The sequence below is a fragment of the Parambassis ranga genome, chromosome 2, assembly GCF_900634625.1.
Source record: "Parambassis ranga chromosome 2, fParRan2.1, whole genome shotgun sequence".
In the NCBI taxonomy this organism is placed as follows: Eukaryota; Metazoa; Chordata; class Actinopteri; family Ambassidae; genus Parambassis; species Parambassis ranga.
The window spans coordinates 4,941,867-4,966,272 of NC_041023.1; the positions used below are offsets into that span (position 1 = coordinate 4,941,867).

The following is a 24,406-nucleotide window of genomic DNA, read 5'->3' on the forward strand; positions in this document are numbered from 1 at the left end:
ATTGTCAAATATTATGTATTTCCAGGGTCTTACACTGTATTTTCTAAAACTTGTTACACAGTCAGTCATCTTTAAGGTGCACCATAAAATCTGCATGTGATATTTTTCATAAACAAATGCTGCACCAGAACACGCGTTGAAGACAGAGAATACTTGCATTTTTTTATTTATTTTCTTTTTAAATATATTTTTCAGATGAGTTTCCAGGCAGAGTTCTGCTCCTCTTCCTCCTCCTCCTCCTCCTCTTTGCTGTCCTCTGTGGCAGATACTGTCGATGTGAGTTCAGCGCAGTTCAACAACACTGGTCGTTTGGCACTGTTTTTTTTTTTTTTTTAATAATAAGAAGCCGCTGTGGTGTGGCATGAATCTCATAGCTCAAGCAGAGACATAAGGCGCGTCTCCATGGATGTGTGGCGACTCACAGGACCTCTGCAGGGACATACAGGGAGAGCAGTCAGGACGCCATGTTGATACTGCACATCAATGTTGAAATTAGTTTACAGTTTTCATGTGTCGTCAGGTAGATGTGCTGCATTTTTCACCTGTCTGAGAATTTAAATCGAGGCAACTGGACTCAGGTCCAAAGTCAGCTAAAGACCAAAACCTGCAACCAGGCCATGTGTGGAGCTAGCACAGCACAGCAGAGCCACCTCCTCAGGACAGGAGTCAGAGGTCCATGACAGTGGACACTCCTTCGAGGACAAAAATGTACACATCTTGGACAGACGTCTTTAGTCATCTGGGTTTCACTAGAGATCCACCCACAGAGGTCAGACCTCCCCGCCACAACAGCAGCAGACCTGTTGCCGTCCAGTTGCCTCAATTGAAGCCATTTTTTTCGGTGTGTGTTGTTTGTATACCTGCGACATGCTGAGGCTTCATAGGGCCTGTTTTCATCAAGAAGGGCTCTCCTCCCTCGAAGGCCAGGATGGGCCCACCCTGCTGCTGGCCAGGGTTGTTGCTGCTGCTGTTGTTCAGCTGGATGATCTCCTCAAAGTCGGCAGCTTCTCCATTGGCTGAGACGCCATTGTGGTGAGCAGCGGGCTGGACGCCATTCACAACAGCGGGGCCGGAGACACTCTGTGCGGCGGGACCTCCCGGAGCTGCAGACAGATGAGAGGAGGAATATTAGTATTTTCTGATGGCAACAATTCATTTCATGAGATGTGACAGTTTCTCTTACCGAGCTCTTTGCCATTGACCTGTGGAGAAGCTTTGACTTCCTTCTGTGAATGTAAACAACACAAACTTGTGTTATTCTAAAAAACAAAGACAAAGAGGAAGTTAAGTGTCTTTAAGACTAATCACACTTACCTTATCTCCTGCATCGCTCTTCCGAGTCCTCTTCATGATCTCCTCTAGGCGCTGTACAGATCAAACGGAGAGATTACGTTAGCGGCTGATGTTTTTAAGCTGCTGTATGACTTGTGTGACTTTCTGAACTCTGTTTTTTTCTCTCTGTGTGTGTCTTCACCTTCTTTCTCTCCAGTCGCTCCTGCTCTTCTTTCTGGAAGTGTTTCTCCCTCTCTACACGCTGGCGCTCAGCTTCCTCGCGAGCTTTTGCTTCGGCCTCCTCCCTCTGCGATAAACACAAAGGTGAGGCAAAAAACGTTAAAAAATGTATTCCTTTTTTTAAACAAAGGGTCTGAATAAATACACATGTGCATTTTAACATCTCTGGGGGCTAAATGAGGTGATACATGTGTGAGATATCTAAGGATATAAATATGCATAAAAAGCACTTAATATCATTTAACCAACAGAAAAACCAATCGACCACCAGGGGGCAGCACCTGTCCAGTGTGCAGTATCTCAGTATCTGCCCTAGTGGGTGTTTACACCCAGCACTAAATAAACACATGTTTTAAACTCAGCGATGAAAACAAAATTATGATGTTTGCATGAATCCTAAATTTCAGCCAGCTGCCGTTTAACACGTCTTTTTTTTTTTTTAAACCACAGACACACTTTCACAGAGGACCACACTTAAATTTGATGAGCTCTATAAAAATCTGAGGGCACTCCGGTCTGCAGCGATGCGCTGTCAGGGTGAAACAATAACCCGATTGAGTGGAAAAGTGGAGTCAAGTGTAAAGAGGCTGAGAGCCTCCAGAGGCGAGTGGACGAGACAGAGGCAGCACTGGCCTGTCACTATCACCGCCGATCACAATGGCCTCCTCAGCCTCTGCTCGTCACCATTATGGAGGTCACCAGCTGGCATCTGCCCGGGCAGACAAGGGGCCTCTGACTATTAGTGCGAACGCGTGACACACATCGAGTACGTGATAGCGGCACACGCACATATACACACTGCTCCTTTAATCTGCCCAGATGCCAGACAGTCAGGGGGTGAAGGTCTGATGTTTGGGCTCACATGCAGACTCACATTCTTCTGCACTAATCTGCCCAGATGGTAAATGTGCTTAGTGGAATGTGGGGATCACAGAGTGTCGTGGTGGTTAATGGAAAATTAAAGGGTTTTCAGCGCAGAGAGTATTTACAGTTAACAGGAAGCGATGATCTGTCTTACTGTAAACGCAGCGTCAAAGGTTTGATCCCCACTAGATTACTGGCATTCAAGGATAATTCCAGTTTATTCAACCTGGTGGATCTGCCATTAATGTGGCTCTATGGGTAGCTTTTCTCTGGATTCAAGGAAACGACGAGGCACAAAAATGCTGCATATCAACACTGTACTTTACACTGTGGCAACACTAGAGGAGGGAACTCCTTCTTACACCCTGATGGCATCCTCCCTATTTTGGCACTCAAAAATGGAGCTCAAGGTCACCTTTTTGCCCGTGATGATGACGATGATGAAGGGATGTGGATTGATTTAATGTATAAGGGGACTATATTGAAGATGCATGGGTAACCGAGCAACCTAGTGCTACACTCCTAAGTTGCTAATGAATGACCTCTGGATAAGGAAGCTCTGTCATGCTGTTGTGGTCTAAACCTTCAAATAACCCCTCACCAGTTTTCCTGCCTCCTGGACTTGTGAGTACAACACTGGTTTAATTCACAATGGGCCTTGCAGACACAGCTGATGCAGCTTTTAAATCTCACCCACCTGTTTCTGCAGCTTCTCGTTCTCCTCCTGCTCGGCTTTCGCTCTCTCCTGCGCCTCCTTCTCCTCCTGAGCGCGCTGGGCCTGGTCTCTCAGGCGCTGCTGCTCGGCCATGAACTGAGCCTCTTCCTCTCTGCGCTTCCTCTCCTCGGCCTCCCGGGCCATCGCCTCCTCCCGCAGGATCCTAATAAAAAAAAAAAGGAGGTTTCTGTGTTATGTGCTGTATGCACAGCTGTTCTGATATCCACATGCAGACACTGACCTGTTCCTTTGCTCCTGCTCCAGACGCTCCTGCTCCTCCCTCTCCCGCTGCTCTCTAGCCTGTCTACGTTTCTCCGCCAGGACACGAGCGGCCTCCTCTGGGTCATTGGTGCCTGCAGACGGCTTGCTGGCTGGGGTGGAGGCAGCTGGGGGAGCAGTGGCAGTGGCTGTAGCAGAAGGAGCAGGATTACTGATGGAGGGGGCTGCAGGAGAGGCAGCTGTGACTGCTGGCTCTACGCTTGGTACAGATGGAGAGGCTGCGGATACAACCGGTGGGCTGAGGGATGGAGGTGTGACTGCAGCAGAGGAAACCACGATGGCAGGAACACTGCTGGGAGCTGTTTGGGAAGCGACAAAGAGGAAACAGACAAGAAGGTCAGTAAAGGCTGTCATAGAATAGAGCACACACACACACACACACACATACAAACACAGACGCTGATGTCTGCCAAAACCTCTAGGTCACCTTGAAGCACTGGATCCTGTCACCATAACAACCAGACTCACCCTTTTTCTCCTCCGGAGCGTCAGGCTGCTGGGTTTCGTGGCCCGTTTCCACGGCGACCGCCGTGACCGTCTGGGGCTGTACTCTGGCGGGCGTCTGGGCCCTTTTCGGTCTGGTCTTGGCACCAGAGGGAGGAGGAGGAGTCTTTTTGCCCATCGGGGTCTTCATAGCTGCGGCTGCTGGCACCAGCGGGGACAGGGGGCGACTTTTGGGGGCGGCAGGTGACGGAGGTCTGTTTTTGGGCTTTGGGGTGCTAAGGAGCGGAGCAGAGGTGAAATATGAGCAGGAGAAAGAGGAACGTGAGAAGGCCGAGAGTAAGGGAGGGAAATGACATTTGAAAGGTAATGAGGTTCCCAGTGTGCTACATAAAAAACCATAACTAGGTCATGTGGAAGATATGAGTGACTCCATGAGAAACTTTACAGCCAGTCGCCATGATTCTTTGACTGAAGGGGGTGTAACATGAGAGGAAGGAGGCAGGAAGCCATCTTTTTATTCTGTGCATCAGTCAAACTCCCGTTCTGTCTGAGAGCTCTGAGAACTGCTGTCTACCCACGGCGGCTGACTGAGCCAAGTCCAGCAGACAACATTTTAGTTAGATTACAGCACATCGGACCATCTGTCAGACATTAACCTGCTCCAGGGAGGAAGCACGTGACCTCCATCTCTCTCTCTCAGTCTGTCCCCATTCAGAATGAATCAACATTTTTCCAGTAACAGGGCGTATTACCTGGTCTCTGGTCTGGATCTCTGGATTGTGGTCGCAGGCGACGCTGCCGTCTGTCTCTTTTTCTGCACTTTCTCTTTTGTGAGAGCGTTCTTCTCTTTTTCGTTCTCCCTCTCCTTGTCCTTCTTCTCTTTCTTCTTTTTATCCACCTTCATGAATAGAAGCAGCACCACTTATTACCCCGAGCTAAGGCTGCTTGATACAATATTTTGCAGATTCTGGCCTTTTGTTAAATGTCAGCGTGCTTCAGGAGCATTAAGTTAATTAATTGAGTTGCTGTTTCCAGCTGAAAAAAAAAATCTTGATTCTTCATACATTCACGGTAAATCAGAGTCATCATGCACACTTACCGGTGTGGAGTTCCGTCGGCGTTGGCGCTGCGTGATGTCGGGCGTGCTGGCGGAGGAGACTCTCCAGCGCTCAGCAGTGTTTTGGTGCGGGTGGTGATGGGAGCAGGCGTTCAGCGGGCTGGCAGAGGCTGAACGGGAGCAGTGGTGAGAGTCTGAGTAACACACACAAACACACACAGAGACATGCAGAGAGCGGCGGCAGGGCCGGGGGTCAGGGCCCACACACACACTCACACCATGCAGAGTGATAACAACATGACAGGGCGCACAACAATGATTTAAAACCAGCTGACGGCTGAACACAGGGCAAATACACACAAAATAATTATGTTATTGTTATATTGCTATTTTTGGTCTGATGTTATAACAGACCAGAGAATCAAGAATTGAAAACAGGTTTGTGAGATAATATTAATCCTTCTTGTGTGTGCAGAACACTGGGGGGAGTAGAAATGTCTAGTTAGAGGTCTCACACTCACGGGAGTCACTGTTGTTGAGGAGGGTGGCGGCGCTGCGACTGCGAGCCAGGAAGGACAGCGTCGGCGTCATGAGCCGCTCCACGATCCGGGTCTCCCAGGGACTCAGACGCAGACTGCGGGCTGACATGAGAGGGTGCTGTTAGCATCACGTAACTGCAGTTAAACTTCTCACACACACCATCTCACACACACACACTCACTCACTGCATGACGTCTGCCTTGGTCTGATGCTGAGTGGAGATTTATGTTGCATTCATGTGCAGCTGGAAACTTCGTAAAACCACACATGAACTGAATCAAAGCAGGATGATGGAACATCTGAGGAAATGCTAACTGGATATGAGGTAAACTCCTGTAAATAAACACCTTTGTGACGTGTTTATTCAGCCTGACAGGCTTTGATTTTTACAGACGTTTACAACAGAACTCAACTAGAGAAACATTTTTGAATATTCTGTGTCTGTCAGGGACTATTTTAAGAAGCGAATGAATACTCTTTTAGTGTTTTGGTGGGTGTTTGTGACCTAAAATCAGCAGATGTGCCCTTTAAGATCACTTCTTTAACCCCGCCCACTGCTGAGAAATGTTTGTAGGACTCCAGCCTGCCGCTCAGACGAGATCAGACTCAAAGAGGTCTCACAGGATGAATGTACTGCACATTCAAAAAATAAAACACAAAGAAGACCATCCCGAGTTAATACTCATTACTTACCACAAGAAAAAGACACCACACACACACACACACACTGTACGAAAAGAATGAGTGGCATCTGTTTGCTCAACTCCACTCACACCCAGTGCAGTGCAGCGTTAGCGCCGTTTGTCCTATGAGCAGAGACACTCTATCCTGACCTCTGCTCAGCGTGCACTCTCTTCACTGTTATCGAGCGTCATGTGATGAAGAGTCAGCACATGTGATGTCCAACAACAGCAGGATATAATCCAATGCATTGTAATGACGGGTGGGAAACACACAGCACAAACACCAAGAAGCCATGTTCTTTCAGACTGACACCAACTTTGTAAATGTTTATATCAAGAAATTAAATTCTGAGTGGAATTATAAGAAGAAAACAGTTATTTATACACATAGAAATCTAATACATATTCCTCTGAAAACTGTATTTAAAGACAGTTTTACTGTTATTAATTCAATCTCCACTGTCCTTCAAAGCAGATTGATTTATTTTAATACATTTATTTGAAAGTAAATTTTTTTTAAATTAAAATTAGGATTAAAAAAACAAAGAATGCCTAAAATTGTTGAAATCAGATGAAAATATAAGCATTGTACTTCTGAAACTGTTGTCGCCAAGCAACTGTGACCTACATGTTTTTGGTGTATTACAGTTGAAATCTCTATTAAAAAATATAAGGAAGTGTATAGGGGGGATTTTTAAGTGGTGAACTTTCATTTCTTCACACGCTGGTGTCTTAATATCTCTCTAACATTGTGTACTTTTTTTATTCTCATATATTTTTCCAATGGGAGAGGAGCACACATGGAAACAGAAGATCTAATTCATCACCACAGCTGTCGGAGTTTAAAGAACTTTTACTGACAACCTGCTGTGCACGAAAGTTTGTTTGTTTTAGTGACGGCTCGGCCATGTTGTGCTGACAACTCCGGCTTCTTGTCAATGCTTTCTATTGTAGCGATCCCTCTGTTGACACATGCTGAGGTATGCATGACACCTACACACACACACACACACACACACACACACACCACACATACACATGAGGACAATGAGCGCCGGCGTGGGTCAGGTGTTGTTGTTTGTACGTGTTTATAGTCACCGCTCCTGCACAATGATTTTTTTTTGGACTGATCTGATAACCCGACTACCTCCTGTTGCTAGGCAACAGTGGTTTCCCTCCTCCTCCTCTTCTTTCTCTAATGCGGCAAGAGGAGGCTGAGCTGCTGCCTGGTGATCGACTGTTCACCTCGAGGTAGAGATTGATGTCTGCGTCTGCAAACGTCACAGCGCAGAGCATCTCTCAGATTCTCTAGTATCGACTCTGCAGAGAAATAACTGATCCTTTCATGTGCATGACGGATCAGAGCAGCTGTAATAGTGATGATCAGGCACAAAATCTCATTCTGCACTGTGATGCCGAGAGAGTGGAACTGCTGATTGCACTGTGGGTGATAAGATCAATAATGAGACATCATGAGAAGTGACGAATCTGAGATGAAGACGATGCTGCTTATATGTATACGAGGCAACTCAGGAAGTCTGATGAAATGAGTCTGATATAAGAATGTCATTTAAATATTCTGTTTTTTTTAAATAAAAAGTATTAACACAGTTTTTTTTTCATATTATTAACGTCAAGTTCTTGTAAGAAACATTATTTACTTTTATTTATCTGTATAGAAGTCAGGCAGGCGATGAGGATTGCAACGTCTCAGCAGCTACTGGCTGGATTTCAAGCAGGTTTTCATGAAGAATAAGCCGATTGTGGTGATCCTCATGTTTTCTCTTAAGGACACCGGTAGCCAGAAAATATCCTGTATCATAGCGGGGGCCTATGCAGCAGCGTCCAGCAAATGCAGCAATAACAATAACCTGCTGAAATTCATGTAAGTATATACAGTAATGTGCTAAATGTTAGTGTGTCCCATCAACAAAAAGCAAATCCATAAATGGAAAGCAGCTACATGTTTGTTGGCTACATTTTAGCATCCATCTTCAATGCAAATATACATATTAGCATGCTAACATGCTAATCAAAGATGGTGGACATTACACCTGTCAGCTTTTTTTAGCATGTTAGTATGCTAATGCCTCACAATCCTGCTAGCATGCTAACAGAGAAACCTTCTAATTGATGAAGAGGAAAGTTTTATTGTGTTAAACTAAGAAACTAAATAACTAAGCAAGACAAGTATAATCGCTAATGACAATTATCAATTTAAAAATGAAATAAAGTGTGCATTTAGTTGCTATGTGCTCTTACTTACAGTAACAGTCACACTATAATAACCACCACCAATACCACCACCACAACAAACCACCAACAGTACAGTGGAGGGGGGACAACCGAAAAGAAGGTGCTGTGACAAGATGTAAACTTATAAACCCATGAAACACAGATACCGAAAATATACCACAGTGATGTCGAGGTGAAAAGAAGGCTGATCAAAAATGCAGAGGAGACTCAAATCAATGACAAAAACCACCAACTAAAATCAAAACCCACGATGCAAGCGAGACCGAGAGTGTGAGATAAGGAGGGAGTAGGTGGTAAAAATGACCAGTCACCAAGCACAGGCAGGCAGGCAGGCCACCAGAGACGACAGTTATAATAATAAATAAAACAAAACCAGATTAGGGTAAGAGGAGGAGGGGGGTGGGGGTGGGGGGGGGTGGAGGAAGGGGGATGAAAAGGGAGAGGAGGGGAAGGGAAGGGAAGAGGAAGCCTGGTGGACATTGACGTCGGGCCGTCCTTACTTCTGTTGGGGGAGTTCCAGAGCGTGGCAGAGGACTTGGACAGCCTGTTGTTAATGACAGGGTCCACCTGTCTCGGCAAGTTGACCGTGGAGGCCGAGCATCTGCCTGCACCGGAGAGAACGCAACAGACAACAACTGTTCACAAGGCGGCCGGGGGGGGGTGCAGGCGGTGTGGCCCCAGCTGAGGACTGACAGACAAGAGGATCGAGGACTCCCTCGGGTCTGGACCATGCAGCTGCGAACAGGGGACTCACCATTGTCTTAATTTAATATCAAAACTGAAGACAGGCTCAGGGAACAGTGGGAGGAAATTTGAGGAGAGTATGGGAAGGGTTTGGTGCAGCTTAGCTTTGTTCCTTGCTGCAAAAGCTAGCATCAAATCTTTCACACACACACACACACATGAGCAGGATCTTTCACACTTTAAAGGACAGAAACTTTGAACCTCAGTGTCACAGGTCTGTCACATGTTTGACAGCAATAAGGGGAATAAGCTCACAGCTCTGAAAAACACACGTCACACTCCTGATCTAATGAAACACGTGTGTGACAGCTACCTTCCTGTCACACAAATTTAAAAAAAAACAACTTTGACTCTCAAAGCCAATTTTGGCCCAGAAAAAAACACTGAGGTATTACAAGGGACAACATCATAAATTAGAGCCTCTGGTACCCCGCCCGTATGACAGCAAACCCTTCACAGGCTGTTTCCTTGAATTGCATCATTTGGAAGTAGTGAGTCACAGTCTGTGCAACACAAAGCCTGGAGTTACACTGAGGACGTCTCATATGTGTGTGTATTTTCATTATGTGGCTTCACTGAGTGTCCGTGTGCTTCATCTGGAACTCACTTTCTCGACGGGAGGTCTGGTTAAGTCCACCTGCCCAGGACCACCTCTGCTGGCGGATCTCGGCCCAGGTCTTCTTGGTGGACCTCTTGATAGCTGCTTCATATCTCTCCTACAGGAAGAGAGCGAGTCAAAGCTGAGTTGGCAGCTTCTTCATGACGTTGTCGGCTTTATAGCTTTCTGTGATTCAAGCTGAAGTCACTGTTATGTGAATGAAGGAAATTGCTTAAGGCAGCCCAGCAAAGAGCGCCACACACCAGTGAGTGCACTGGAGGCAATGTGGGTAAAGGACACAACAGTCCTTCCGGTTATTGGACAACCCTGCTCTACTACTGAGTCACTGCTGCCCACAATATTTATTCATATTTATTCCCGAGAACTGTTATTATCATACCTTGTTCTTCTCTAGTTTCTGCCTCTGCTTCTCCTCCAGCAGCGCTCGGCGTTTCTCTGCCTTCAACCTCTGCTCCTCCAGCTTCCTCCGACGATCCTCCAGCTGGCTCTCCCTCAGGCGTCGGGCCTTCTCCTCCTTCTCCAGCCACTGAGCCTTCTTTGCAGCTGTAGGGGCACCACAGAGAAAGAGAAAGGGATATTAAAAAAAAAATGATGAGCTGGAATTTATTGTGATTTTTTCCCCCCTGTTTCCTCTGCATGATCAGAGAACAGCCATGCTAGTAGCTCTGCAGGGCTGTGTTATAGCATAGCTAACAATTAGTTCCAATCAAGCAGCAATAACCGGGGCTCAAGCGGTTCCTCAAGTGGCCACTTGATACTGGTTCCAAAAGCAGGACATGCTCCATAGCTGGTCATCTTAAAATGTTTGAGCAAGGATAAATCCAACGTCTCCCTATCCTCCAGTAATTTCTTCACAAGCGTATAACCCAAACAGAATGGGTGAAACAGACGGAAGACAGTGTGTTCATTAGTTCTGATAACAGTAAATAAGCAGACGTCCTGCTGTGGTTTACAGCAGCCTCCAGCAGACACCAGTTCCTCTGTGTGCACATTCCTCAGGGTGACAATTAAATGCTAATCAATCCTTTTTAATTCAAGTGCTTCGATGTTGGACAGCTGCTGCAGTGCTCACACACAAATATATATATATATATATATATATATATATATATATACACATGTATTTCCATGTAAAGTGTAGTACTGCGGAGACTTTAAGCAATGGTTATGTCGGTGTGGGTGAGGAGGAATGGTGAGAAATGCTGCTGTGAGTTAGATTAGTGGATTAGGCTGTGTGAGGATGCAGCGGTGTTGTGAGGCAAAGATGTATTTCGTGTTTAGTTCGGTATTCCGTGGCTCATCTCCACTAATGAGCCAAAGAGGCTCACAATCCTGAGCTTCATCGACAATGAGAAATCCATCCTCGCCCCTCCATGAATCCAATTCCTGAAAAAATCCAATTACGTTCTGGGAGAATTGACAATACGTCACGTTAATGCTTGTGAGCGCGCGTCTCATTTTTGCAGCGTGGTTACATAACAGCATGCTGAGCCCTCCTGTTGTGCAGCTCTCTATACTGTTACCTGTGTGTTGTTTGGATAAAGAATTGCACCGTGTAATTACACGCAGAAGCAGACTGCGTAACCACGGATACTGCGATAAAAAGGCAGCAGAGTTCCTCTCTAACTGCTGCAGCATGACCACATTATTGATGCTAATGAAAGTAGTAATTAAATCTAATCTGTCTGCGAGGCCTGGTCTCAGTTCATGATAATGACTGCTCATTTTTCACGCCAAGCGCCTTGGGCTCAAAGAGACGTCTCTGCAGGGAAACGCCCTCTGAGCCCTGCTCTGATTGGCTGCTCACTCTTTGGCCTTCATTTGGAGGGAAAGGTCCAGAGGAGGCTTTCTTGTGTTTGGAATGGCATGGTATTTTCATAAGGAGAAGTAAAAAAACCATGATTATAGGTATGGAACATGCACGGTGGGTGGGAATTCAGGACATAAAGCCAAAATAAATTTAAACATGAAGGATTTAAACCAAAATGTGAGGCTGCAGAAGGTTCACAGAGTTCAAAAACGTAAACCGAACGACGACCAAACATAATCGATTCATGGCGGGAGGAAGAGCGAGCACAACCCAAAGGAAATGGGATCCCTGTCACACGGATGATTACTCCCACATGGCATGATGGCTGTGAATGCTGGAAGTTTTTAGTGAAGCCCCTTACCTTGCAGCTGAGTTTGCTGTTCTGAGAGCCATGCAAGGAGAAACAATAGGAGACATCAATAACCGTCAGTCACTTCAGAGCAGAGAGTGACAGGCACAAAGAAGAAGGAGGAGGAGGAGTCCAGCAGAAGTTTCTTACAAGAAATTCCTGCTTCATGCATCAAAAGCAGAGGATTTATTTTAGTTAGAAACGTTCCGGATGCTTCTTACCGATGTATCTGGCTCTCTCCTCCCGTCGCTCCTTGGCAAGTTTCTGTCGTTGCTCTGAGCTCATCGAATCTGTGGTGGAAACGAGAAAGAATTCGGCTTAACTTTTAAATGTAAACAGGCATTAAAATAGCACTAGCAGTCACCTTCTGCTCCACTTTTGGGCTTCAGGAAATATTTGACACTTTAGTGGTATAATCATGAGTTTGAACAGGAAATAAGAAGAATGTCTGAGACTCCTTGTTTAGACTCTTGCCAGCGAGCTAAAGTACAATAAGTATTAAGATGTAGTGACCTTGAATATAATTTAATAGGTGGGAATAATATAAAAGGATGTTTAGTCCTGATTCCCACACAGATTCAGTTCTAAGGTCAGTTGTGGTGTTGTGTGTATCTGCTTTTCTTCCATCTGAAGCCGTAATCAGACTTTGAAAGACGCAGTCTCCGAACACACAAGATTTGTGTCGCTCTCTGACTCTGCGACTGACGAGCCAATCACGCCGCCCTCGACCCGGACCCCCTGGGGTGCTCGCTGAGCTCGTCTGCTTTTGTGGTTCTTCTTCTCTGTATCCAATTATGTATGCCGCACATTCTCAACCAATCACAGAGGGCCCTGCAGCACTTCAGCCCCGTCTCCATGGTAACCTGAATTTCCTCCCTCTCTCTCTTCTTCTTCTTCTTCTCCTTCTTCTTCTTCACCTTGCAGTGAGCTTCCTACACACCACATTGGAGAGTGAAGGAAAAATACATCTGACGGGCCTGCTGGTCCAGAACCATCAAGACGTCACTTAATGCAGCATCACCCCCTCCACCTCCTCCACCTTTCTATCACTGTTCCTCCATGTAAATGTCTCCACAGCAAATGATGACTTGGCTCTCAGCCACAACCATCTGTCTGCTGGGAAAGACTCGATCTACACTGAAACTTCCATAAGAACAGAGTGTACGTGAAAAACCTGTGAAAAACTAAGACACCCGCCTCGCTGCGGTGAAAGATGAACGTTCAAAACAAATGAGCCTACAGCCGAACGCAGACACATAACAAGCAGGAAGAGAAAATGCTGACTCCAGTTTTTACATTTTATCTGCAATAATAAACAACTGAAGAAAGCTGCACAGCTGGGAGGGGGAGAAATGGTGCAGCTCTGCCAATTTAAAGCAAATATGAAGGATTCTGTAGTGGTAGCTATTGTTAGTGCTATTTTAATGCCACCCTCAATGTCACACAAAGACATTTAATGTATTTGACAGTCTGTTCAGTCCAGTGCCTTCACTATCACTATCCATCCCGTTATAAAAATCCATCAAAGTCAGGACAAGAGAGATCATCTTGTCCTACACGACCCACAATGCAACCTGACTGCAGACAGTGAAGCACAGACTGTGAGGCAGTTTATCAGACACACACATCAGCTTTTTTCTTCATGTGCAGAAACTCTGCAAACCGACTTTGATGTGTAAAATCAGTGGAATTCCCCTTTGTGCTGCTAACGTGCTTGACACAGCAGGGACCAAAATCACTGCAAAAAACAAACATGCAGGAGCACTTCCCCTTTAAGGAAGCTGGAGAAAGACGCAGGGATCTTTGAGATATTGTGGCAGAACAACGACACAAACGGATTAAGAAATAATAAACAAAATCTATTTCAAAACTTGTTTGAGAGTCACCTACAAACCACAAAGCTGCTAGTCTGACCTAATATCCTGTCATGTCTAATCAGAGCTGACAGTTTACCTTTCTTGGGCTGTGGGCTGCTGCTGCTGGTGCCGGGCGTGGATGGCCGGACATCTGTCTTGCTGGATGAGGCATCTGTCTTGCTGGGGGTCTCTGTTTTGGAGCTGGAGTCTGTTTTAGGAGAGAGGTCTGAAATGGCAGAGTCATCCGGAGACAGGAGGTCCTTCCCTAAAGACTTGTCTCCATTCTGGATTGATTGGGAGCCCGTCTGCAGGGGCAGAGCTGCAAGACAAGGAAGAGCAGCAGTGTTTTAACTGATGTTTAGATATGTAAACTCATCCTGACAGTCACCATTAGTGTGCATTCTCTGAGGTGACACTTCCAATAAAAGCTGACTGACACACATTTGCTATCAACCTGTAAAAACCCTCCGTGGCTTCATTAACACAGTACCGCAGCCTCATTAGAAATAATTAACATCTCTTTCACACGCAGTTCACACACGTCAGACGATCCTACGCTACATCCCAAAGGTTTCAGGCCCGCAGAGGAAAAAAAAAAATCTTCCGTCAATACTGTTAAACACTAGCAGCAGGTGAGAGCCACAGCATGGGAATCACATCAACATTACACACAGTAGAAAAAAGAGGCTGAGATATTTTTCCTGAAGGCGAAGAAGAAAGAAAACATTGGAGCTTCTTTTGTGAGTCTGCTTCCCTAAAATGAAATGCTTGCACAGTTATTGTCGTGGGGTTAAAGCTAAATTAAATTTAATTGTCCCCATAGAACCGCCTCCCTAAAATGATTTATAAGTCCCCTGACTTCACTGTGGGCAAGTTTTAACAAAATACTTCTAAACTTTATCTGTTTATACAGATTATACACATTTCAGCACAGACAGCTCAGACTACATGTACCATTCCTCTGTATCTCTAACACTACTTTTTATGGTGCATTGTGGGATACATTGTGGGCCCTATATAGGGTCTAAAAACTCTCACTACACATTCGGACAGCATTACAAAACGGCAAAGGCACTATATAGGGCCTTATATAGTGATTAAAGAGTGATTTTTGGACACAGCCTTGAGCTTTTTCCCACCATCACCATCCACCCTGTATGACCTGAATGCAGCGAAAGACTCTCACAGGCTTTTAAACACTGGTTTCTTTTAGATTATATGCATTCAGCCCAACAGTTTCACAGGTGGAGTTAGGACAAAACTGCCTCTAAAATCATCAATAATATAAAATATGCTAAAAGCGTCTGTGTGAAAACATCCTAACGTGAGATGCGCCCTCTGTGCCTCCACACAGATCCGGTCATGAGGCCTCACTTCCTGACCTCTGACCCCTGTGGAGGGCTACAATACATCCTGTTTCAATCCTTTGTTTTCACGCTCAGCCATCCTGCTGATGGTGTCAACCGAGTTCTTCTGCTCGGCCGCTGCTTCTCCCTCCTTTCTAAGCTTGCTTGTCAAAATGACAGAGCTGCAGTGACGCATGCTGTGAGGACTGGAGCAGAAAAGGGGGGACAATGTGTGCTCTCCTACAAGGACATGTGCGGAGTGAGAGGAGAGATTTACAGAGAAAAGAGAGCTGGAGGACAATGAAAACTTTGCAGCACTGAGGACAGAGCAGAAAAATGGGGAGTGCAGGATTTAAAAAAGACAAAAAAGAGGGCAGATAAAGACAGTAACAGTGGGCACAGAGCTGGAGAAATAATGAGACAGGCTCTCAGAGACAGTGAGGTAGAAAGGTGAGAGGCTGGAGACCAGCTCTGTACTCAAGCCAGCCAACAATGGGCAGATGGAGCGTGACGCTCTCCTCAGGCCCATCCTAACACTCACCGAACCACATAAATCACAGATTAACACCGGGCTCCTCTCCAGCTACCCCCACTGTACTTCAACACCGAGCTTAATGCACAGGTTGCACTACAGAATACTAATGGGGGAATAATAGGATGTGAATTAAGGCAACGTATGTGTTTGGACAAGATGGCAACACTGAGGAAAAAAAGGATGCTTGATCATGCTTTAACAGGATGGCACTGCTCCTACCTGATGTTGGAAAAAAAGGGATTAGGATTTGGAAAAAAGAGGATTGCAGTGCTCCTCCTTACTTGAGAAGATTACGTGTTCTCAGAGTGTGTCTGACTGTTGAATTTGACGAGTTTACTGGCCTTATATGGCTGCAAGAGGCACACCGAGCACAACGAAGGAATTACAATCACTTCAATTCCTAGAATTAAAAAAAAAACAACCTCTGCTTTCACTGCTTCGTATTGTTTCTTCCCATTGTCTCTGCTCAATACAACCATTGTTGGGTTGCAGGACCATGTTTGAGGCTATTTTGTAGATCTTATTTATAATTTTATGTCAGTGTGTCAGTCACTGAGGATTGTCAATATCACAAGAAACAGCACAGCCTAAACTAAACTACAGAACAAAGACTACATCAGAGGACGACATCCCTCATATGACTCTAAGTAGTCATTACCCTAAGTGCAGCATGGGTGTGGCTGCTGTGTGTTTTCTTACATCTCAAACAGCACTGAGACGTGTGATGACAGCAGCTGAAACTACAGTTTAAACTCTTTCTTCATCTCTAAATGCTATAAATAACAGCAAAGATTATACATCTCGTACCTTCCAAACCGAACTGATAATCACCATATTTTTAAGTGTTTTTTAGAATCTCATTAGCTGTGTGAGCACACTGCAAACAATAAGCAATGAAAGACAAATGAGTGGTGCCGTCTAAAGGTAAACAAACCAAAACTGATGACCGATTAATTCCAGGGCAACATTTCACTGATGGAGTAATAACACTTTTCTTTCTTGTCGTCCTGTGCTTCACTATTTTCCTTACAGCCGTCAGCAGAAATTAATGCATAAAGTCAACAAGTGCATGTAATCACACCTGATCGTTTGACAAGCTCCATTTAACACAGAAACACAAATTCAGCATGATGTTCGCCCGCCGCTCCCGCCCTCGGCTCCCTGTCCCTCCGCAGCCCTCTCAGGTTTCTGTGCCACTGTGACAGACTCTGTGTTTATAAATAGCGATAAGCGCCATACTGAGATCGTCGGCCATAAAAGGGGTTTGGCTTCTGCTGAGGCACCTTGGGACTGCACAGTGACCACAAACTGAGCCATGTGGTACACACACCAGATTTACAGCACAGGACACCTCACTTTGTTTGTGTGTGTGTGTGGGCATGTGGTAGGTGGTGAAGTCCAAATCTATCTGGTATAACAACAAAAGCTGGGGAAACAGAAATCTTCTTTAATGAGTGTTTTTAATAAGGCGGAGGCTGTGTGAAGCAGGTCAGGCTCTATTGTTTAGAGTTATGTGCATGATAGAGCCGATACGTACGTGTATGTGTGTGCAATGAGTGCGACATGTTGGATCTGGGTCAGGCAGACCTCAGGAATCCCTGGCATCCACATATTGCTTGCATGTATGAGCACATGTGTGCCTTCTGTGTGTGTGTGTGTGTGTGTGTGTGTGTGTGCAGCAGAGACCTGGATAAATGTATCCATGAAGAGCACAAAGGGAAAGAGATCAAATGCGTTGTCAAAGCAACAGGATATCTCACTGTTTGATCTTCACAAAGCGTCTTTGGGAATGTACAATATTTCACCTAAAAACAGAGCTTGTTTGTCCTTGACAGACGCTTTCCACCTCTTCTTCCTTTAAGGACAGAAAAAAACGGAAATGCTCTTGTGCAACAAGCATCCACGCCCCAGGGAGAAGCAGAGGAAACACATTCCTAGCACCTAAACAAAGTGTCAGAGGAGCTTCTTTCACTCTCTGTGTGCGTGTGTGTGTGTGTCACCTTAATGTTTCCCGAGCTACATCTCCAACAGAACCAAGCAAAGCAAGAGGTCACTGAGTCCAAAATCAAGCATGCGTGATACATAAAAAAAAGCCCCCAAAAACAAAATGTCAACAGCACCAGTGTCTGTGCTGCACGAACCTTTGAACCCGTCAGATTCTCTCGTTTTGCCATGAGAGGTCACTGAGACAAACAGCTGCGTCTGTGCTCAGCAGCAACATGCAGAGCTACTGGGTGGAGAAACTGCTGCTCTGCCACAAAGAAAGAGTCAAAACTTTATTTTACAGCTAGGTTCGATCCCACCCTGGCTGCATGCTGATGGGTCTCTGCTCACAAGAGTTTTGAGTACGTTTGAGTAGGTAGTAAAAAAGCACCGTATTTGACAATATATGTAATTGGAAATATACAGCAGAAGAAAACTGCCTGTACAAATATGAACTTAGTACCATACACAGAGCACAGTGTGTATTGGACTCGACAGTGAACAGGCAACAGGATGTTACTCCTCTGCAAACCGGAGGGACCTCCAGATGCTTTTAACCACAGAGAAGTGGGTTACCCAGTCACAAAGATTCCAAACAGAGCCAGGAGTAAATCATACATGAGTCATCTATTATTCACTTTTCTCTGCTCCTCTGTTTATCATCTCTATGCTAAAGATAAGTCGAAGGGTTATGCAGTGACAGTAAAAGCTTTAGAGGCAGAAGAAAGCTTTTTTTTTAATAAACATATCTCAGGCGTGGAGGGTTGTGTCTGAGGTTTTCAGCCATGATCTCAGCATTACATCATCATCTCCACAACGTAGCAACAGTAAGTGTTTCTGTAGCCAAACAGAGGGCAGAGACCTCCTTTCTCAGTCATGAACACACACTCTGTGGGTGTAGGGAAGTAGCCTGAACTATTTTTTCTTTAATCTGCTGACTACAGACATACTGGCCAAGATGGCTACTGTTTAGAGAGAAAGACAGACAATAAGGAATTGTATAGACCATAGATAGAACTCAAATAATTGATAAATGCTTCTTATTACATTGATATGTGATTAACATAATGGAGCCATAGTGGCTTATAGCAGCTGGTGGAAAGCAAAAGTGGAGCTAAAAGAGAGGGAACCTTGCTGTAAAATAACCAGAGGAGCAACCACAGATGAAAGTGTGTTGCTTCTGGACTGCTCGACAGCTAAAAACGCAGCTGTAAGGCTTCCATGTTTACAATAAGAACATGTTAGCCTAAAGCTGCACAACAGCCTCCAGACCATTGTTTTATAAACTAACTTTTTAAAGTGTATGGACCCAGTTGTATTTGTAGTCTGCAGGTCTTCCAGCTCACATGTGTTGTCAGAGTTCTGAAGCCATTTTCAGTAAAAACCTATTAGTGACAGTGTATCTGTGATGGAATCTTGTGATGGAAACACCAAATCAACACAGCCGTATATAAAGACCACAGCTGCACTCTTGTTTTGCACTCATAAAATAGGGCATAACTTTGTCTGGCTTACTAACGTTGACCTGGCAGCGTGGAGAGGTGTGATGACGGGCTAAGTTTAATCTCAGCTGAGGTCTGATTTCACTGCTGCGAGGGGGCCGTCGTGGAGTTCAGCCTGGCAGCAGAGGGTCAACAAAGGACGCTTTGGAAAGCTGTGTACATGCTCGTCTTATCTGAGAGCATCATTTCTGGAACACTTATTGAAATAGGACAGGCTCCACTGTAGATTCAAGCACTGCATTTTATAGAGTTTCATTGTTTTCTGTTACGACATGAAGCCAATACAGTAAGACAAAATACCGCTGACAACAAGAGGAGGTTTCTGCAGCATCTTTCTGAGAATACAATGGTACATCGCCAACAGAGGAAGCTGTGTGGTGTGGCGTCACCGTGGGAGACTGCAGAGGTAATCAATTGACTGGTGCAGCAGGGACAAAAGCTGCAGTTTAACTGGTTTAACCCTGTGTTCATCTGCAAGTCAGAAATAGCCAGCTAACAAGTAAGAAAGCAAACATCTGACAAACCACATGATGATAGCTCTACACAACCCAAAGGAAAGAGTTTCTCTCTGCGACGTCTTTATGTCTGTAAGCTTTCTTCGGGTTGTGCAGCTTTAATTGTCACATCATCTGCCTGTGGGCCCTGTGACAGCGGTGTTGTGTGAGGTGACTGGCGCATGTTTGTTTAAGTGGGTGCAAACATTAAATGTAGCTACAACATGGCTGTTATCTCCACATGCATGCACACAGACTCTCGAAGAGGGGGGGGGGAAGGGGGGGGGGGGGTGATTCCCCCCGGGGTCCAAGATCACATCCGAAACGAAAACATCCGCTGCAAGGCAGCATGGGTAAAGAACGGAACAGGAAACAACCGAACGCACCAAACGTCTACGAAAAATCTTACAACAACAAAAGTCGGCAGGTAGGAGCTGAGTTTATGAAGAATGCCAGAAGATAAATCCAGCTGCATGAATTAGGGCTTATTAGTGCCCAAGGAAGTAAAAACTGAGTGAGCTGCAGAATTAAAAAAAGCCTCCGGGTTGGTTGGAAAGGCCTCAAGGACACAATCAATACTGTAGGTCTGAAGCATCAAAGAGAAACTTCAAGAGGAGAATTTAGGCTACATTCGAGCGCAGAGATCCACTGGGCTGCAATAAAACTATTATTCATGTTACCAATTCCTGAAACTAGGCTAAGGCATCAACCCTTCAGCTCCACCTTTTACTGTAGTATTTTGTATTTAATTTATTATTTCTGGAATAAACTCTGGTAGACAGTGCATTAGCATAAAGTGCCCCCCACCTTATCTATACAAAATAACATGCAGGGATGTGTTGCTACACAACTTTAATCATTAAAATGTGATATGACAGATCCTTTAGTGACTAAACTCTGCCTCATGCTGCTTCCTAAAAGGATTATGCTAGGAACGGGATTATTATTATCAATGACCCATTCATGAGTTCTGTTTTTTTTTTATGCTGGGTACGAAGGAAAACATGACTAATCTGAGCACAGGCTTTCAGGAAGCTGCATCCTTCTCCTTCCTTAAACTCAGCAGCAGAGAGGAGCATTTCCTCTGCTTTACTGGTGTGTCAGTGGTGATTTATAGCATCTGGTCACCGCCATGGATGACGTGGAGCGCAAAGAAGAGCGCTCTCTGTCTCTCTGTCTCCTTCTTCAAGAACCCAGTCAAACCACAACAACATGCCAAGACCTTGACTCCCCGTGCAGTTTCTCAGAGTCATACTAGCTGATCCCGTCCACACCCATCCCTCCCACCGGCGTGCATAAGCCTTCGAGCCCCCAGGCCGCAAATGAAACACAGTTGGCAGAGCTGTGAGAACTTGAGCCCCTTCTGAAGGCTGGAAATGGGAAGAGCTTTGTCTTTTGTTTTTCTCTTCCTTCCTCTTCCTAATTCAGACATTAGGATTATAAAAGTCTCACAAGAGGAAAATTACTAAGCTCCTTATTCCTTTACAAATGATTGTGACACAGCAGAGATTTCAAAGGTAACGGATCTATCTCTACAGACCTGACACACTTACATCTATGCACTAACTTAGGCAGTGTGAAGTTTGATAGGGTAGTGTTGCTCTCTACCGAAATGACACAATCTGACTAAGCTAACACTAGAGCCTACGTTGTGCCACACAGAATCACTATCAACACAATCCTCCAGGTACCTCATGCACAGCATGTTACTATTTTATATGAACCAGAGTAGCACTCAATGTAGCAGGAATAAATAATGACATTTAACACAAGCTACAAGCGTCTCCTGACTGACTTATTTTGCTTAATCTAAAGGCAGTGGAGGAAGGCTTCGGGCCAAAATCTACACTACACACCAGGCTGGCTGGGATCTTGAAAGTGTTCCAAGAACATAACGTCAGCATGACTGGGGGAAACTCACAGGGCCAAAGGGAGTCCACGTCTCATGATTACTTCCACAGAGGAGCATTTAACTCCAAAGTGAGACAGTGACTGCAGGGCAGCGAGGCAGAGAAAGTCGGTACGATGGCGCTGCAGATATACGGGCGGAGATATTTCAGTCCGGGTGGGAAGGAGTTGTGACATACAGTCTGAACTCCTTTACAAAGACGTTACACAAACAGTGGATTGTCTCAACGACGGAAGCCGGGGCCACTCCTATTGTGAGCCGCAAACAGAGAGTCTTTGAACATGTCATGTCTTGGAGAGGCCTGGTGTGACTCCCTGAGTTCATGTAAAAAAGAGAGGCTAGCTGCTGCTCGCTGTGTCCCACAAGGAAAAGCTTCAGCAGCAAAACCCTAGCAGGCACACAGGCAGTGTAACGTCCCTGGTTGACTGGTTTTGGATGAGGGATGACAGGAGAGATGATGTCAGGAGGGGTAAGGAGGGGTGTGAGGGATTTGGATGGTCCACATGCATTAGGGGCTCGAACAGAGATCCTCCAACACACAGATTAATCACTTTGATATGGGCTTATGATGCGATCTCGCAGCCCTGCAGGCGCTTCAGACCATCGTAAATAAACTTTTCTTTCTCTCCGTCTGCCTGTGTACAAGAATGAGACTCCAGCTCTCGGAAAGGAGTCAGAGAGAAAGAATGTTGCTGTTTATCTAACGCCCCTGCCTTTTTCGGCGTCAAGCATTCCTGATAACGTCACATATTGGTCTGCTCTGCTGGAGCTCACAGAACTAAAACACGCTTTGTTTTTCATTTTAGACAATATACCGATGGGTGAATTAGCTCCAGAACAATACAAGGCAGCGGTGCAGCTCCAATAAATAAACATGATATCAATAAAAATACATGTTACACCCTAAAAGCACCCTCTGAAGTTCATGTTAGACAATAAATGGCCCATAACATTGTTATCCTTCTCATGAATGCTTATTAGGAAGCTCCTTCTTATTGCACAGACACCCACACATGCATCAAGCGAGCACCATGCCTGTGCATGAATAAAAAGCTGCCTCTCCATCCTGTGTTGTTCACATCAAGTGGAAACCAGGGGGGAGGGCTTTCGACCTTCTACCAGTGGATGGTGGAGTGATGGAGGTGTGAAGTGTAACACTAGTCCTCTGTGTATTTCTACCTTTTGACACAGAAAATTTGTAATTCACTGAGCAGAATACAAGAAGAACCAGAGTAAAAATGCTACTACTGAAGGCATTTAGTAACAAAAACACCACCTGATAATAATGAGAGCATCCACAGACCACTGACCTGCATAATCAAAAGAATTCAACTTCAAGCCAATGTTTTCTTGCTGCAGGATCAGCTACAGAAAAACCTAGACCCTATAACAGAGCCCTGCAGTCCTGAGTCAACAGACTCTTGTGGAGGTCTGGTTGCTGTTTTCGCTGCCCTGCATTCACCTGCAGCAGCTCTTCAGTGTCAGAGCTGCCCAGGACTGCATATGTGGGCCGTTTTTCCACCACCAGTGCACCACTGACGTGTTTGGTAATGGAGACCACAGCTCGGTGCAGCATTTCCAGGATCTCTGCTGGTCAGGACCCGCCTGCTGTTGTGTGCGTGGATGGACTAAGATCCCATTTTATGAGATTTTTTTTAGTGGGATGAATCTGATTGGCTGCAGTGTTGCAGCTGTTGAATCCATTTTTAAATGAAAATTTAAGGCAAGATATTGGAATAAAATCAAAATTAAAGATAAAAAAAAAGTAAATGATGTGAAAATACGCTATAGTATTACAACGTTACTGATGACCTCATTTTGAATTTGATACTTACATTTATCTGTTAGTGTCAGCTTCTCCTCGAAATTATGTCCAAGGTCTTTATAATCCATTGTTTCCATTCAAGCGGGTGGCAGCCCCTTTCCAGTTGCTGTCATTCCTCAGAGTCACCCAAGTACAGGAGATGAGACTCCCGGTACAGATCGCTCAAACACGCCCTTTGTAAATCCAACCGGAATACAAGAAAAAGTGGCCAAAAAAATGATGTGGAAATGAAACCAGATCCGGCCGAAGAAAGCGCAGAAATTATAAAATGTTAAATAGCAACAAAATATCGTCAGTGTCTCTTTTAAAATACAGACTCAGACCAGTCCAGCAGAGCTGTCCGTCTTTACTGGAAAATCTACAGTGTGAGAATAAAAAAGCTTCAGAGACGCAGCACCCATGTGAAGCTAATAAGAAGACCAAAGCACTTCCGGTCTGGATTTTCTAAATAAAAGATGTATTTGGTGCTCCATAAATATGCACAGGGCATTTTCTTGCAAGGAAAGTAAGTAATAGTCCTTTTGTTGAAAACTAAATAGATGTTTTTAGAGTTGTTACAATTAAGATGTCGATTGAACCATGATGTGTCTTCTATAATAAATACTGTACGACGACTTGATAAATTCAAAATAAATGTGCTAATGTGCGAATTATGTATACCATTGTAATCATTGGTTCACAGTCTAAAAAAATGCACAACAATAAATGGTGGACATCGGTCGTCATTTGTATCCAGGAAATTGAAGTGACAACGGGTGGTATGTTTTAATTCCTTGTGTTTATTATTAGACCATGTATGAATGCTCCATTTCTCCACCACTGAATGTGTGTGTGTCAGTAATTATTATAGGTCTCTCCCACACACAAAATCTGTCACCAACAATGATGCACCATTCTAAACGGAAAGGAAAACATGTAACATCGGAATATTGTTAGTGTAAATATATATGATTAATATTTTTCTTGTTACACTTAACATAGTTTAACGCTGGTTTGTTTATTTAACCATAGTAGCCCAATTGTCCTTAATCTAAAATAAACATTTATTAAACTGTTCTCTTTTAATGCTTAGTATTTTATTCTG

The 24,406-nt window shown here is 44.8% G+C and overlaps 1 protein-coding gene across 4 annotated transcripts; it reads right to left on the minus strand.

Moving 5' to 3' along the window:
• Positions 1 to 281: 281 nt before the first annotated feature.
• On the minus strand, positions 282 to 23,709 carry LOC114427283 (MAP7 domain-containing protein 1-like). 4 transcript variants are annotated; one of them, XM_028395255.1, is made up of 17 exons: positions 23,333 to 23,709; positions 13,826 to 14,047; positions 12,094 to 12,162; positions 10,093 to 10,256; positions 9,702 to 9,810; positions 8,851 to 8,955; positions 5,393 to 5,512; positions 4,914 to 5,041; positions 4,567 to 4,712; positions 3,839 to 4,089; positions 3,333 to 3,669; positions 3,074 to 3,254; positions 1,475 to 1,579; positions 1,315 to 1,365; positions 1,184 to 1,226; positions 861 to 1,103; positions 282 to 429 (listed from the first exon to the last, which is right to left on the minus strand). In XM_028395255.1, the coding sequence occupies exons 1-17, from the start codon at positions 23,397 to 23,399 to the stop codon at positions 419 to 421; spliced, it is 2,352 nt and encodes a 783-aa protein (XP_028251056.1). In that variant the 5' UTR covers positions 23,400 to 23,709; the 3' UTR covers positions 282 to 418. The 4 variants fall into 4 exon arrangements, with proteins under 4 accessions (XP_028251056.1, XP_028251047.1, XP_028251064.1 ...); XM_028395246.1 differs by having other exon boundaries at positions 4,914 to 5,065; XM_028395263.1 differs by lacking the exon at positions 8,851 to 8,955 and having other exon boundaries at positions 4,914 to 5,065.
• Between the last annotated feature and the right edge of the window lie 697 nt (positions 23,710 to 24,406).